The sequence below is a fragment of the Podarcis pityusensis genome, assembly GCF_964106645.2.
Source record: "Podarcis pityusensis genome assembly, chromosome: 1".
Taxonomy (NCBI): Eukaryota; Metazoa; Chordata; class Lepidosauria; order Squamata; family Lacertidae; genus Podarcis; species Podarcis pityusensis.
This window is the reverse complement of record NC_138028.1, coordinates 77,876,708-77,892,818: the sequence shown is the minus strand read 5'-3', so window position 1 is coordinate 77,892,818 and position 16,111 is coordinate 77,876,708. Positions and strand designations below refer to the sequence as shown.

The following is a 16,111-nucleotide window of genomic DNA, read 5'->3' as shown; positions in this document are numbered from 1 at the left end:
AGGAAAGCTTGTACACATACATACACACAAAAATACAGGTGCTTTCAGACTGGAGGTGGGTTCTGGAGAATTATTCTAGACAGTGGGACACCACAGTACTAAGCAATGACTGTTGGTGAATGATTCCCCTATAGACCTAACCTATCACGTCACAACCATAAATACGAAAGAAAGGGAGAGAAAGTTGGTCTTCAAGACGATGAACTGTAGTCCTGCCACTGTCACCATCTCATCCTATTTCATGATCAAGTTGTGGGTCCAGAGACTAAAATGCAAAAGAAATCTAGTACCCACATTAATTTATGAGCAAGTCTGTACTGCAACGAAAACTTGGCTGCTCATATCTATCCCAACCTAACAACAGAAAAAAGCTTTACAACTCCTAGTTCAATCTAATTAGCCTTTCCTTTTTTAAAAAAAAAACAACAACACTAATCTGATGTCAATCACCACTTTCGCATCAGATTCAATCTAAGCAAAAATATACATGTAAGCTTCTTGTTTCAAACGGTCATCCCTACATTACAATTTATGTCCCAATGTTCTTATGGTTAGTGGATTATCTCTGGTAGATATATTAACAAAGATACGTCAACATACATTCCACTGATCCTTTCTCCTCTCAAAGTCTGATTTTAATTCTTCAGGAAGGCCACCAATGTAGCAAGGCTAACTCAGGACACAGGGAATTTCCTCCCCTCTTAAATGCCCATTGGTTCTAATTTATTAAGGGGGGGGGAGTTGCCTCAATGAATCGGTTGCCATTTTTTTTCTGCACTGAAATGTCCAGTGAAATAAATGGGATTAGCCCATTTGTCTAGCTCCTCCAGCATTAGAGTTATAAAGTGTCAGATAGCAAAAGACAACCCATCCATTTCAAATCTGTGCACCTGGGCAGGATGCTCCATACATAAATACTTCCTAAACCATAATCCAGATGTTGATTGGTCACAAGCTAAAAAAAAGAGGAAAGCAAAAGAAAGAACAAACCAACCAACCAGCCCATAATTGCTTCTTACTTTCCCCTTCCATACATGGCATACAATGACAGGTCAACCTTCCACAGCGAAGCGCTAGCATTCATCCCAAATCCATAAGCACAGAACGCCTCCTTGACTTCCACATATTTTGAATCATGTTGTTTTAAGTATCAATGGCATCAAGTCCTGCATAAGAAGTTTACCAGCACAGGACCAGGTTCTTCAACAGAAAATGCTCTACTAAGTTGCAATGCCCATTGAATCCGCAGCCAGGCTGCTATACATCACCATGCCCATATATTGCACGGTGGGATGGCAAGGCTACCCTATGGCTTTCAGCAGGCCATGCTTGCTTCTTGACCTTTGAAAGCCCCCGTGCTCCTGCTGCTACTTTGAAACTTAGGCAAGGGGGGACAGAGTGAGCACATTAATGCTATGACGAAACGAATACTAGGGACACCCTATCCTCCTTGGATCAGGAAAGAAGCTCTAGCTTGTGAGCATTCTCACACCACTTTACAGTGTGTGCTGGAACAGAGGTGGCAACAGGTGACCCTGCCGATGGGAAATTCTCCGTTTCCACCTGCTCTACCGCAATCCAGCGTAACCAAGCTGAGAACTTTAAGTGACCCTGGAGCCAACCTCGGGACAAAAGGTGGGGAAGGAAAGGAAAACACCGCAAGAGCTCATACGGACCAGAGAAGAAAAGCCATCTATACACATTGCTGCTAGCTGAGTTATATTACACAAAAGAGCAGAAGCCCACCAAGTGCCCGCGCTAGGCCAATGCTGGCGCATCTGCTGGGAGCAAGGCAGCAGCCAGCATTGCAGTTTGTACCTACTTAGCTCTTTCTCTCTATATACGGCATATTTATAGGTATGTATAGAGTTTACCACATGCATTTTGTTTCAAAAGGAACTGTACATTCAGCCCAGGGTTATTCCTCTCCCCTGTGCTTCTTGGGTGCCAATTTATTTTTTCCGGGCAAGGAGAGCCACTCCCACAATCAGAGCAATGGCAGCCACCGCCGCCCCTCCGACGATGATCAGAGGCTTCATGTTCTCAAAAATGCTGCTGCCCGGAGACTCCTCCGCATTGTTCCCTTTGTGCTCAGAGTCAGCGGGATGACCTGCGGCCTCTGCGCCCTCCGCCGCTCCCCCAGCAGAGCTAGGCTTCATGTTGCCGTGGCTGTTCAGCATGGTCGCCTCACTGGCTGCCGCCGTTGCCGCCTTTTTTGCTGGGGTGGTGGCGGGAGGAACCAGCTGCTCCTTTGATGGGGCTTCTTTCTTATCGGCAGCTGTGGCAGGGCCAGGGTTGGGCTTCTCTGGCTTCCCTGAGCTGGCGGTCTTGGCATCGGGCTTATTTCCACCGCGGGTGCTCCCTTTGGACTCCATCTTGCTCAGCTGCACAGCGGAGGCCACCCACTCCTGCTCTCAGACCAAACCAAAAGGGGTGGTGGGGAGGCACAAAACAGGTTGGACGGACCCCGGCTCCCTTCACTTGGCCCTCGAGCCAAAATCCCAATAAAAAAAGGATCCGCCTCAAAACTGCTTGGCCTTGTGCAGCTATAATTCCGTGTTCCTGGAGGGCGCCCTGTTCAAACAATATGCCGCTGGGTCATGTTACAGAACCTGCAAGATAAATTAGAAATACAAAGGTCAGGTCACAAAAGACATGAAGAGCAGTATCCCATCTTTTCAAACCTGGAGACACACATTTTGCCCAGACATGTATTTCAGGACTCACTTCTTAATATTCTGCTATATATTTGCATGGTAATATAGTGCTGATGTTGCAGTAGACCTATTGAGGCCAAATAATCAGCCCAGCCCTACCCTAAAAAATAGGGTGCCTATTTTTTATTTCATTCCATTTCATAAAATTTAAACACTGCCTGATTGTTTAAAAAAACCCTCAAAGCAGTTTACAAAAAATTACCTGTAATTTTTTTTAAAAAATCAAGCTAAAATAACAATAGATGAAAAAACAGATTAAAAACTCGCACCAACTTTCTAAATATCTGGGTAGGCTGATCTAAACAAAAATGTTTGGGGGAGGCCTCTGTATTTTACTTTCTAAGAAAAGGCGGTGCTCATTTATGGCGGCTACTTACTTTGAACTGTGCTGCCAAGTATGGCTGGCAAACAGTCTCCTGTTCTGAAGAGCCTGCAGCGAAAGACATAAGAAGGGGCCATGGCAGCTGCTGGCCACTGGGGCTGGTAGGGCGGAAGGCAGGGAGCCACAGCCAATGACAGAAGCAGCACACAAATTCTAGTATTGTCCCCACTGACTTCTACAGGGCAGCACCAAGTATGAGGAGGAGGGAGCTGAGAGCCAGCAGACCCTGTGTGTGGGTTGTAAGTAGGTGTGGACTAGCTGAGTGCAGACTGGAGATGGCAAAAGCAGTGCCTCATTTACTCCAACAGACTCCGCTGAGAAAGAGAAATAAACAGACAAGGCGGGACAAAACATGGGCACCTGATGGCAGTGGTTTAATATGTCAGTAGCTCCAATGGCATGGTACCTTTTTTGACCGTTTTTGCTCATCAGTTTCAAGCCTGGACCCAGAAAGGGACACTGCCACTCCTTTAGTCTCCTGCGCCACACTCCAGAGACCAAGACTCAGAGGCTCCCAACATCACACTGTGTTAGACCAGCAGTAAATATTGGAAGAATCAAAATCCCAGAGGCAAGGAACAAACACCCTGGGAATTATTGGAAGGTTGTAGGAGACATGCAGCACAATCCTAGGCATGTTGACACAAGGGAAGCAAATTTCACTGAGCTCAGTGCGATTTACTTCCTATTAGGAGGAATGAAAGTAGTTCAGTGCTTTGCATGCAGAAGGTCCCAGGTTCAATTCGTGGCATCTTCAGGTAAGTCTGAAAGGCCCCTGTCAGAAACCCAGGAGACTCACTGCTGGGTAATGTGGTAGCTGATATGAAGCTAGATGGATCAATGGCTACCTATGCATTGATTGATAGGTGTTCTTAAATTTGCAACCTCCATTTTAGAGGTCCTTGATAATAAGCTTTCAGAAATCCACAATGAAATCTTGGTGGGTGGGTGGGTGGGTGTGTCCCACATACAATGTGTGATGGGAAAATATTGGATTATTTCCATTGCCCTTGAAAAAGCGCAATGCAGCATCCAAAGGTCATTGGAATGATGGAATTGATCAAAACTTGTTGGCAAGGTCTTAGATGGCTCATGGCCTTTTCAAGAATGTTGCAAGGTAAGCTTTTCCCCAGTCTCCATCCCAGGTCAAATAACGTTTAGGAAAGGTTTTCAACTAGCACGGCCAGCTCAATACATTTTGCTGCCCAAGGCATGTGCATTCCCTCCCTTGTTCATTTTACATAATGATGCTAATAGCTCAATCATGCTTCAAGACAGGGCAGCATCTTCCACCACACCCAGGGCAGAAGGCTAGCTTAGAGGGGACAGGAGAGGGGGCACCCTCCATTGTCAGAGGCACTATGCCTCTGACTACCAGTTCATGAGAACTGCAGGTGGGCTGAATACTATTGCACTCAGAACCAGTTTGCTGGCTTCTCACAGACATTTGATTGGCCACTGTGAGAGGAGGGTGCTGGTCTTGATGGGTCATTGGCCTAAGTCAGGGTCTCTTCTAATGGTGCTGTCTACTACATGTTGGGTGAAAGCACTAGGAGAGACAGGCAGGCCATCATTGCCACCACAGCAAAACTGCTGGAGGTTTCAGGAACAGCTGCATACAGTTTTTTCACCAACAAAGTTAAATATAGACCTATAATATATCCAGCAAAAGAAAAAGAAAAAAAAGAAAATGAAAATGAAAATCTCCTGGCAATCCTCTCCCATCATCCTCTTCCAAGATGGAAACAAGTAGAAAGAGTTTATGTATTTTTATCATTCAAAAGAGGGTTGTGACAGTACATTTCTATGCAATATTTAAACTAGATTACCTTTTTCGAGCAAGGGAGTTTGAGAACTCTGCATTTTGATTCTCTCTCTCTCTTTCTCTCTCTTTCTGTCTCTCTCTCTCTCTCTCTCTCTCTCTCTCTCTCTCACACACACACACACACACATGCACACTTCTATTATTTCCCCAAAGGGAGGTGAAAAGGCAGGCAGTGCTGGGTCCCCATCAAACAGGACATGGCCCATTCACACGCGCACACTCAAAAAGCATGAACAGCTTTTCTTTACCAATCCCTGCTCCCCATCCCACCTCCAGAGATCTGCACCCACCACACCACTCTAGCAACAGACCTGCCACAACTGGCACATACCAAAGCTCCATAACCCACAGCCCATAGAAAAACATCAGATTCTAACAGTGCAGTACGTCTTAAATTGTATCTGCAGCTCACCAGTGTCCCCTGGTGCACCAAAGCACCTTTGGGAGGCTGCAATTCAGAGCAGACAAAGAGTGGGAGGGGGACTGCTAACTATTCCCCTATGAGCTGCTTTTCCTAGCACTTAGTTTGAAATAGCTAGAAATTAAAAGCAAAGCCATAAATAGACTAGAGGAGGCCTTTTAATTACTTATGACTCAGCCAACCAGAACTTGAAAAAAGAAAGCTCAGCTTGGTCATCACTGAAGCACCAACGAATGAACCACCACAGATTAAGCATCACAGAGCAAGTATTCTGCCTCCAGATACCAGGATTGGGGGGGACCTTGATATTACAGATCCTAAAATGTTGTATCTTGGATAAAGCTTCCTTTTCCAAGAATAGGTTCCTAGGAAGTAAGAGCCTCCAATGGGGTAGGTGGGTCAGTGATCTGGCAGCTTGAGTGGGGGTGGATGGTTGATAAAATGGAGATTTTGATTAATCTGCACCCAGCTACATGGTTCATACTTTTCTCCTGGAGTTGTGCACCTGGACAACGGAGTGAAACCCCTTATTACATAACATATACCATCATTGTAAAATTTAGGATAGAACGTATTAGGCAGCATAGGATCAATGCAGGGCAAGCACTTTAGCCATGTTCCCCAAATTTTCAAGTGACTGGAAAGAGCCAAAGCTCAGCAGTAGAAGCATCTGCTTTGCATGAAGACAGACCCCAGTTCAATCTCTGCAATCTCCAGAAAGAACCCTGGTGAGCCTCTTCTGCCGGTCAGAGTAGACAACACAGAGCAAGGTGGTCAGAGTCCACATAAGGCAGCTACCTATGTTCCTAAGTGAACTCGGAATGGCAGCCCTCTCAGTTTTCACCATTCCCCCTTCCTATGCCATTTATCTGTGGCCTTTTTATTCATAGTTCTCCCAGCGCAGCATCCTGTACCGAGGAGAGAACATGCAAACACGGCTGAGAAAGGCAGCCCCCACACTCCTCCACCCCCTCTTTTCACTTTGTTTAGCAAGATGCAGTGGCATTCTCCCCTTCCAAATTACTAGCTTGCACTAAGCTGTTTTGTATATGCAAGCAAAGAAAAGGAGGAAGCAGAATAACAAAGCCAATAATTTATAAAGGGGGAGGGGGGGAGAGAACAGATCCACATCCACATTGTCTTGGGGGGAAGGCTTCTTTGAGAGGGCTGTTTCTTCTGGAGCAGTACAACAGAAACAAGCAACTTTACTGTAAAAATTACAACAAACAAACAGAACACTGATAAATTCAGGGCAGAGAGGAGTGGGGGGAATGAATTCATTGGAATGAATGCATAAATCTTCATCCCACATTGTGTGTGTGTGTGTGTGTGTGTGCACTTGGCTTTTCCAGCAGGGGAAGGGAAAGTTAGGATGTACTCTTAACCTCCTTTAGCTGGGAGTAAACCCTGGCGAATTAAATACAATTTAGTTCTGAGTAGACATGATTAGGATTGCTCTGCTCTCGCTATATACCGGTATATGTTGTTTCAGTAAAGCGCTAGCTCCTGAAAAGGATCTGGCTACTGCAGTGGTGACTCAAGAGGTAGGGAATAATCTGATATCCACTTACTTGGGAGAATGCTCCATTGAAATCAAAATGGAATTTACTTTTGATTTGAAATTTATAGAATTGCATAGTAGGTTGTTTTTTGTTTGCTTTTTACAATCAAGAGGGGGGGCAGAATCCCCCCCCTTTTCTTTCATCCCACTCCTGAAACTCCACCTCCACACTGAGCAGCACCAGCAAGGCTCTGGAGCCACTCTTAGGGTATCAGAACACACTGCAACATTTTGTTGCAGGCCACACTTGTTCCTTTTAACAGTGAGCTCAAATCACTCAATTTCAAAAGGCCCCAAAAGGCTAGAATGTGGGGGGATATTAAGAAAAGTTTTGTGCTCTATAGTGCCATCTGGTGTCGCATGTTTATAACGCATTTACAAAGCTGTTGTTGTTGTTGTTGTTGTTGTTGTTGTTGTTGTGTTGTTGTTGTTGCTGTTGTTGTTGCTGTTTACTAATGTAGCTGAGTCCTGGGGCTGTTTCAAAGGGGACTCCATTCTCTCAAAACTCCCACAACCCAGACCAATGAGTACTGAGTATGCTTAATGGCTTCCAGGAACCACAGAATATTGATTGCCAATGAGAGAAATAAACAATTGGCTAGCTTAAATGCCTTCTAGCTAAAGGCTGGAGTCGTGGAGGAAAGAGATTGGGGGGTATACTTCCATATTTTGTTGGGGGTCCTACTGGTTCTAATAAACTTGACCACTGCAATTGTTGGATTTCTGCTCCCCTTCCTGCATTTGTCATCTCTTCCTTTCTCCAGAAGCCTAGAAATTTAATCTGTCCCTTTTATTTTCCCCTGTCTGTGCTGCTGAAAGATATCCACCCTACACCAAATAGATGAGTCACACTAGTTTTTCTGTAAAGAGCCATAATTACAAAAAGCCTGTTCTCTTCCCCTTCAACAGTCATTTTCCAGGGCCCATTATCCCCTTCTTGAAAGATGTCAGACTAGAAACAGAGGCAGGCACAGCACAAGAACCTCAGGACTCTTGGTCAGAGGGGAAAATCAATATTCTGGAAGGGGTTCAAGTTAGAATATTGCAGCCCATTGCAACAACCATTTCGCAACGAAAATTTTCATCTGAGCATCACAGAATGCTGGATTAAAAAGGCCTCTGGTCTGGTCAAGCAGGGCTATTATGTCCTTATAGAGGCCCACTCAGATAGTACTAGCTTTACATGGGTTAGCAGGATTGGCCCAGATAACAGAAGTATTGTCCAACCAAAAAACCGCTCCTATAGATCTATAACCCTGCAATACAGTGTCTCTGTTGTGCTTCCTGGTTGCCAGCAACTGTTCCTCACTGTAGCAACAGGTAGAAGCACCTGGAAGTACCTTGGAATCAGAGTACAAAAGTGCCACCTCAAGAGTAGAAAATTGCATGCACACTAATTAGGGTGGCTCCAATACACGCTAAGAGAAGACAATAGGCAGTTTGCTGAAATGTTTAGGGGAAATTCCTGCCTTAATAATATTGCTGGCTAACTAGTTGAAATGGAGGGTGGGGCTCCTGCATACATAAATAGTAGTGGAAGAAGAAAGAGCAGGGGGAGATTTGAGTAGATGACTTTGTCACGTCCAGCTGAGCAAAGCTGAGCTGCAACTGCAAAAACTCCCAGTTCTAACACAACTATTCAAAGGGTACAGGCACCCTGTTTCCCTTTGTCAGCTACGGAGCAGTTCATGGAGCTGCTACTCTAAAAAGAAACCACACAGCATCTATCTCCAGGTGTAAAAGAGGGCCAGTGGTTGCTTTACAAACATATTTCCCAGCCCACTAGATCTGTGTCTTCAGCAACCAAGTCAGGACTTAAAACCAAAACAGCTGTAGCCTTGGCAGGGGAAGGAAAGGGTTGAACTCCTCCCACCCCAAGCACTGTGGTCCTGGTGAAGATTGTGTTCCTGTTACCTGATGTTATTTTTAAAAAAATCTGACATAGCTAAAGACAAGGTGAGTGTCATGTTGGCTTTGACAGAAAGTTAAGTGCAGTCCAGATTCTCATCAACCACAGTAGAAGGAGTAGGACTCTTCCTCCCCTCCCCACCACTAAACAAATTAAGAGCAATTTCCAAAACCAGCCCTAAATGATGACAGCACAGAAAGATTCAACAACCAATGTATGGTCAAGCACTTGGTCAGTGATGGCCTCTCAAATCCAGACAGCATCTACAAATGTATCAACTGCAAACAGACAACTGCCTTCCCCAGTCTGGTCAACTCCACATATTAGTCTTCCAACTCCTTGCCACCATGCTGCATGTGCAGTCATAATGGGAGTTGTAGCCCAACAACATCTAGAAAGCACCGGGTTAGGGAACCCACCACCAAACCAATAGCGGCCTAGTGAAGCTTCCCCACCCCTCACCCTCTGAACTGTGGACACATCACTCTGAAGTAAACAGGGACAGTCAGGCTATTCACCTCCTGCGGGGCTCCAGGCACTGAAGTTTCAATCCACTATGCTCATGACTTCTGGTTTTGTTTGTTTTTTGTTATTGTTATTGCTGTCCTCTGAAGTTGTGTGCATCTCTCCAGAAAACAGAGAGCCTTTCCTCCATTCTAATTCTTCTCCCATCAAAACTCTCTGACCTGTGCCTTCTTAAGCAGTTGCTCTTCTTCAGTGTCTCAACAGAGTGATGCCTCAGATCACTTCCTGTGTCAGAAAGGAAAACACCACCAAGGAGCAAAGCAAAAATGAACAGCCACCAACTTTCTTCCCACCTACCAAGCACTGCCCATTTTGACAAGCAATTCTACGCTCAGAGACATTTGAAGGACTAAGCAATTGTATTTGTGAACAAGACCTTGGTTTATAAAACTAGGGGTATCCATGTTCTGACCTTGGAACCAAGTCCCTTTTGTAGACTTTACAGCAGCTGAAGTTGAACCTGGAAAAGTCATTTTCAAAAGCTGTCTTAATTATCACTTTAGCCAAGTTACCATATCTCAGGGCTCTGTCAAGACACCAGCTGATATGGGCAAGTGACTCTTCTGACTGGATCCACCTGCAGAATAATGCCTTGTGTGGAAAAGCATATGTGTACTCTTTGTTCCCCAGAGATTCCCATCAGCATCAAGGAAGCCTGCGTATGCAAGTTGTCACATGTGATCTCTGCGGAGGCTGCACATCTGTCACCAGGCCGGAGATACTTCCTGTATAGGGATTTTGTGACACACAAAGCAGCCTTTGGGACCACGTGGCGGTTTTGCAGCACACCATGAAATGTTTTTGCAAAACCATCATCGCTTAGTCAGCTGACTGGCACTCAGGAGGCCCAGGAAGCAATGCTGACCCATTTTTTAAAATATATATTTATGACACACACTCTAAGCCCACCAGTCTTTTCCTTTTGAATTCTGACACAGCCCACAGAGTCTAATGCTGGCAATTGCTTTAACAAACTGCGATATCAGAGAGCAGGAAAGAGACAGGCCTGTCCCCTCAAAGTTCACTTTCCCTTTTCATGCTGATCATGACATTGCGCTGGAACATTGGCCACACTTTCTCAAGGTGCAGAAGGAAAACCCCAGAATCCCATACAGCCCAGTTCCATGGTCATGACAAAATGGCTGCCACAGTACTTCTACCCCTTAGCAGAGCAAATAGTCGGTTAGTCAGGGCAAGTGTGTACAGTCAGCAGCATCAAGTGATTGAGTCTGTCCCCAAAGAGAAAAAGCTCAACTTCAGGCTACAAGTAGGTGGTTCCATCTTTGAATAGTCACCTGTGAAATATTTCCTGACCCATAAAAAGGGTTGTCAGGGAGATGGGCTCTGCCCTAGAACTCGGCCTGGCATACTGGTTTACTAAGTGCCAAGGACTGTATGTGTCGAATTCAAGCATGCACCTCCCCTCCCTCAAGCTTGTATCTTATCACTTGATTTTACCAATTGTATAAACAGGCATTTCCCCCCACTGGATGGGGTTGGGGTGAAACTCATAATTTAGTGAGTTTCCAAATCTTTGGTTGCAGCTGTCCTACTACAGCAGGGTTTCCCAAACTTGGGTCTCCAGCTGTTGTTGGACTACAAATCCCATCGTTCCTAGCTAGCAGGACTAGTGGTCAGGAATGAGGGGAACAGTAGTCCAAAAACAGCTGGAGACCCAAGTTTGGGAAACCCTGCACTAGGGCCTATAGCACGTGTGGCTAACCTTTTTCGGCCTAAAGACCACACAAGAGATTTGGGCAGCTCCCCAAGAGTAGTGGTGTGTCCACTGCACACTCCCTTATGTGCACACTCATCACACATAGAGATACAACACACACTCTATTGGGAGAGGAGTTGCTCCTTCAAAGCAGGTAGGACATCCCAGAATCTTCACTGAGAGTTAACAAATTAAGACAGCAGAGCTGTGAAGAACAAAATGGGGCACCTCATTACTGGAGTAACTGGCAGCTGGGAGGAAGTCCCATTCATCAGCACATAGCAACACTGTGCAATTGCCAAAGCCTCGGGACCCTGGCAAGACCCACTGCGCAGGCTCCTTTCAATGAAATCCACAGTGGCTTCCATTGGGGGTCTGAAAACCCTCATTTTTGTTTCCTAGAGCAATGCTATGTGGGGGCACTGTGCAAAATCATAATGGTTTCAAATCCACCCAAAGCTCACAAGTGTGCTGTCGCTGTAGCTCCCCACCTGAAGAGGCCATCAGCATAGCATGGAGCCTGCTCAGGGGCATTTGGCTGAGGGTGTCCTCAGGCCTGAAGTCAACCTTGCAGGGTTTGATGCGTGGCCTGAAGTGTGTGCATTATCCTGTCAGACCTGTTCCTAGCTCAGGATAAACAAACATGTAAACCTACCCTCAGTCCTCCAATATAGGCATGTCATCTTTTCCATCTCTGGATGGAGTTAGGGATACTTAATTGCCACACAGAGTTGTTGCCCTGGCAGGCTGTTAAGCTTGCAGAGGTATACAGTTGGCATAGAAGCTGGTTCATCAGACATGAGTTCAGTCTGACTGAGTCATAACACCGTCACCCTGCCACCTGCTTTTCTTTCTTTCTATATACAAGCCATGGCGGGCCCATGGACTTTTCCTTCTCTCTGCTTGCTGAATACAGAGATAGATAAAACCATAAGAAGAAGAACAAAAAGCTCCAGTGCCACAAAACAATGATGAACAATGGCTCCATTGAGAATGATGGCTCTGTTTATCTTATCAGCATTCCTGATAACTAGTAACTTCTGTTTCCCTGTAACTCAATTCAAAGCTATGCCCCGGATGTGTCACCCAACAATTCCCCTGTTTGCTCTGCTATGGCAGACAAATGACTGGGTTGGAAATCTCGCAAGGCCCCGAACGTTGCAGGCGCTGGCTCAAAGCTGCCGTGTCGCACTTGAAATTCAAGAAGCCATTGCAGACAGAGATCCTGACCCAGCTTGAGGCAACGACCTTTAGCAAAGAACAGCACCAGCTCCCTGGGGTGGCCATAGAAAGCTCAGGCCTACTCAGACTCTACCTCACTAACCAACAAAAACGGTGCTTCCCCTCTTACTTATTCCCCAGTAACGCTGAGAAGGACATTATCTAGTGGAAAATATATAAGCATCATTGACTCATCATCCACACACACTCTCCATGAGGGATTATTTATTGCAATGTTATTGAGGAGGGAAAGGAAGCCAGTAAATTCTTCCTCCCTTCTGCTGCAGCGAGCAAAGGCCTGACCACAAGGAAATGGAGGCCTGAAGCTTGCCAAGAGGCAGCAGTGGAAAAATGCCAGAGGTGCAAGTGATGGTAAAGGAGACCAAGAACACCAGGACTCTATGAGAGTCTTGAGTTTTATTGTTGCCACATCTTTAGAAGATAGCGGTAGAAGTAGCTTTCAAAGTAGCTTTCATCCAGAACTCATTGGTGAAAGCATGAAAATGCAGGCCCAAGAGATCAGATGTTCTGCATGTCTAATAATAAGGAAAGCCTGCAAAGAAGCCAGTTGATTTCTGGGCATCCTAGTTTCCCTTAATTGCTCTATGTAAAGGAGATGATCATGTAACCCAAGCTTGGGAAATACTGAACAGCTATGATATACCAAAACACGCCCCCTAAGGTTGTTCAATAAAAAAAAGAGCAAATACCCGTGCAAGTTAAGCGTTACAGTACTGAATCCCCATTAAAGAACAAATAGAAAACCTGCATGAGGAAGGGTGTGCTGAATTAAAAGGAACTTGGGGGCACATAGCTTGCTCTGAATTGTTACCCAATTTGTATTTTGGATCTCTGGTGAAGGTATTCCATAGAGTGCTATGGAACAGGGATGTTCTAGACATAATAAAGGTATCAACTGTATTCTGCTGAAACTATAATTCAGAGTTATGGAATAAGGGCCAGGCCTTCAAAATAAACAACCTCAAGCAATCCTACCCCAGCAGTGCAGTTGTACACATGTCCACTCTGATTTCAATGGGACTTACTATAGCTGAAGGGTGAAGATTTCCAGAAATCTCCAGTTTTCAGTTAGTGAAGTACACTAATACCTCCTAGCAATTGCAGGCTGCTCAGCATTGGGGAGAGGGTCAGCCCTCGTTTGAGAGCTTTAAAGCCTCAACTTCTGAATGCTTGGAAAAACCTGGCACTCTTTTTTAAAGGAAAAGGCCACACCAACAGGTATTTTCCAGGCACAAGGTGAGGAATACATGGTGGTACAAAGGCAGAAATACACTAAATATTAGAGCTTCCAGCATCATACAGGTGCCCCATAGCTCAGCATGAATTCCAATACCCACTAGGTTGAGTGTTTCCTTTTCCCCCTTCCCCCAGGAACAATGCACAAGGGCCTATTTTAGAGCTAAGAGCAACTACCACTTTACCACTAGGTTCCTCCCATTTCCCAACTAGTTTTAGATAGATGTAAAATACCAGAAGAAAGCTAGGATGCAGTATGCATCATTGAACTACCTCTTTTGTTTTAATATAATTTTACAGGCGCAGATACACACTTTTTAAGCATAAAGTGGAGGGGGGAGGGCATACAACCCTAAGCTTAAAATTTCAAAAGGTTTGATCAAGCAAGCCAATGTTTGGTTTGGCATCTTACATGCAGGATTGATGGCTAAATAAGGAAAGAGAATGAAACACCCAATGCAAAATACAGCATAAAAGGTTATTCAAGCTTGAAAGGTGTGCAATTAATGTTACAAGATTAAAACAAAGAGGGGTGCCTATTTCTCTCCCAATTCTATCTATTTTTAGTTTATAAAAGATGCCTTAAATAAACACACCTGATTTCACAATAGTATCAGCCCCACTTTCTAAATTTAAATTATAAAAAATAGCTGCGTTGCTAGATTGTGCCAGCATGCTCTAATTCTCATCTATTTCTCAGGGATGGGTGTTAAAGCTTCTCTGGAAAAAGTCTTGCCAGAAATTCTCCTGGGCAGCCACTGCAATCGTTATGCTTGGGCAGCACTGGCTGCACAATGACCAAATCAAAACGCAGATGACGTTCTGCCATGCTATATAACCCCCAGGTTAGGTAGGACGTCGGTATTCCGTTTCTGCTCACACCCACCATCTGACCTTCAAGGAAGAAAACGTGGCACAGGAGCCCTGGGTGTAGAACTCAAAACGCATTTCACAGGTGTTTTCCCCCTGCCACTGCCTCGTTCCTACTTTGCTCAGGTGGCATCAGTTGCCAGAATCAGGACAAATGCACCAAGGAAAGCCAGGGTTGCTGGCTGAAATGCTTTTATCTTAGCAACCCAGTGACCTCTCCCGCTCTCAGAGATGCCCAAGCTGCTTTAAACAAGCACCTCTACCTCTATTCACCTGCATGCAAAAACATTCTCCTCCACCATCCCCCCCCTCCTCCGTGCACATCCCTCTTTGCCTGCCTACCTAGTTCTCTTACTCGGGGGGAGGGGGCTGTCTTCTATAATGTTCCAGAAGGCCGAGGGTAAAACAAACGACCCATACCTTTACTTCCACCTTAGGGCTTCTGTTTGCTGATGTCACACCTTGGAAGCTGGCTGTTCCGCAGAGAGGAGGAACGGATGAAGAGCAGGGGGAAAGGAGGGGGAGGAAAATACCCTGGGAGTTTCCCACAATGCCTCACTGCAGACCCGCATGAAGCTGAGGAGGAGAAAGGCGGGGAAAGTGGGCGGGGACACCCGGGTGGGTGGGCCTAAGGGAGGGGCCGGTGGCGGCGTGGGAGGAAGAGGCGAGCCGCGATAGGTCCTGACGCTCTTTTCAGGCTGAATGGCTGCAGGGAGTCGAGTTTGCAGCTGGGAACGTGGTAGGAGGGAGGCCTGGCGCCGTGTGGGCGGGAGGCTGCTGCTCAGGACCCCCCGGCGACTGGGCTCCTCTTTGCGCGGGAGGGGAGCGTCGCCCAGTATGAAGTAGCGCCGGCAGGCGATGTGTTATCCTAGGAAACGCTGCCGCGAGATCTGTTAATGTGTGTATTCGAGAGGATGTGAAAAATGACCGTGCACACTGTTTTGCGAACTTTCGTGCCACGGTGGACTCCTCTTCGACAGGCACAAAATAGCTTAGAGGTTGGAGCGATGATTAAGATCGCGGCCCCGAGCGATTTGTTTCTCCGTGCCAAGGGGCTCTCGGATGACCCTCCCCAGCACCGGCCTAGTAGGGAAAGGAAGGAAGTGATAGAAGGCGCATGGATTCTGAGATGGGCTAGACAGGAACTTCGCGCGGGCTGGGAAGCGAAGAGGCTTCCGATCCCGCCCTCGTGGGGGCAAAATGAGTGTCTTATCCGGTAAAAAGAGAGCAATGCGCCGCCAAAACACGCTCCAGCGTTGCCTCGAGAAGGCACGTGCGCACTGGGACCTCGGCTTGCGCTTGCACGTGTGCGTGAGTTTGTTTACAAGGGGAAGGAGAAAAGGAGAAAGCGGCAGGGTTGGAGCGGGACGAAGTTCGCTGAAAGCCGGTTCCCGTCCATCGCCAGTGCTTCCCCGTCGCTTCTCTACTGTAAGCCTGACTGCGCAGACGCCAACGCGTAGTGGGAACTTGAGGGGTGCAGTTGTCACGCAGCAGGGCTGACAAAAGCAGCGCCTGTTGGAATTCCCTTTTCCCTCCCAGTCGTCCTTTGCATCTGTCCACTTGGCCGTTCCGAATGGTGCTAGAAGTTTGTCTAGTAAAAGGTTTGTTAGGGGTAGGCCTCTCATTTTGAGGGTGGTGGAATCAACATGAGGCTCCACTCTCCCTACCAAACAAAGCTCCCACTGAGATAAATTGGGATTTAAGCT

General features: G+C 46.2%; 1 protein-coding gene across 3 annotated transcripts; it reads right to left on the bottom strand.

The window, feature by feature from the left end:
• Positions 1-416: 416 nt before the first annotated feature.
• CEND1 (cell cycle exit and neuronal differentiation 1) lies at positions 417-14,981 on the bottom strand. Of its 3 annotated transcripts, none has more exons than XM_080976967.1 (2): positions 14,826-14,981; positions 417-2,612 (listed from the first exon to the last, which is right to left on the bottom strand). In XM_080976967.1, the coding sequence occupies exon 2, from the start codon at positions 2,373-2,375 to the stop codon at positions 1,953-1,955; it is 423 nt and encodes a 140-aa protein (XP_080833093.1). In that variant the 5' UTR covers positions 2,376-2,612; positions 14,826-14,981; the 3' UTR covers positions 417-1,952. The 3 variants fall into 3 exon arrangements, with proteins under 3 accessions (XP_080833093.1, XP_080833094.1, XP_080833095.1); XM_080976968.1 differs by having other exon boundaries at positions 14,748-14,835; XM_080976969.1 differs by lacking the exon at positions 14,826-14,981 and adding an exon at positions 9,334-9,522.
• Between the last annotated feature and the right edge of the window lie 1,130 nt (positions 14,982-16,111).

Bases quoted from the DNA above. Each gene is read 5' to 3' on its own strand.
- CEND1 (XM_080976967.1), bottom strand. From the start codon at position 2,375: ATGGAGTCCAAAGGGAGCACCCGCGGTGGAAATAAGCCCGATGCCAAG.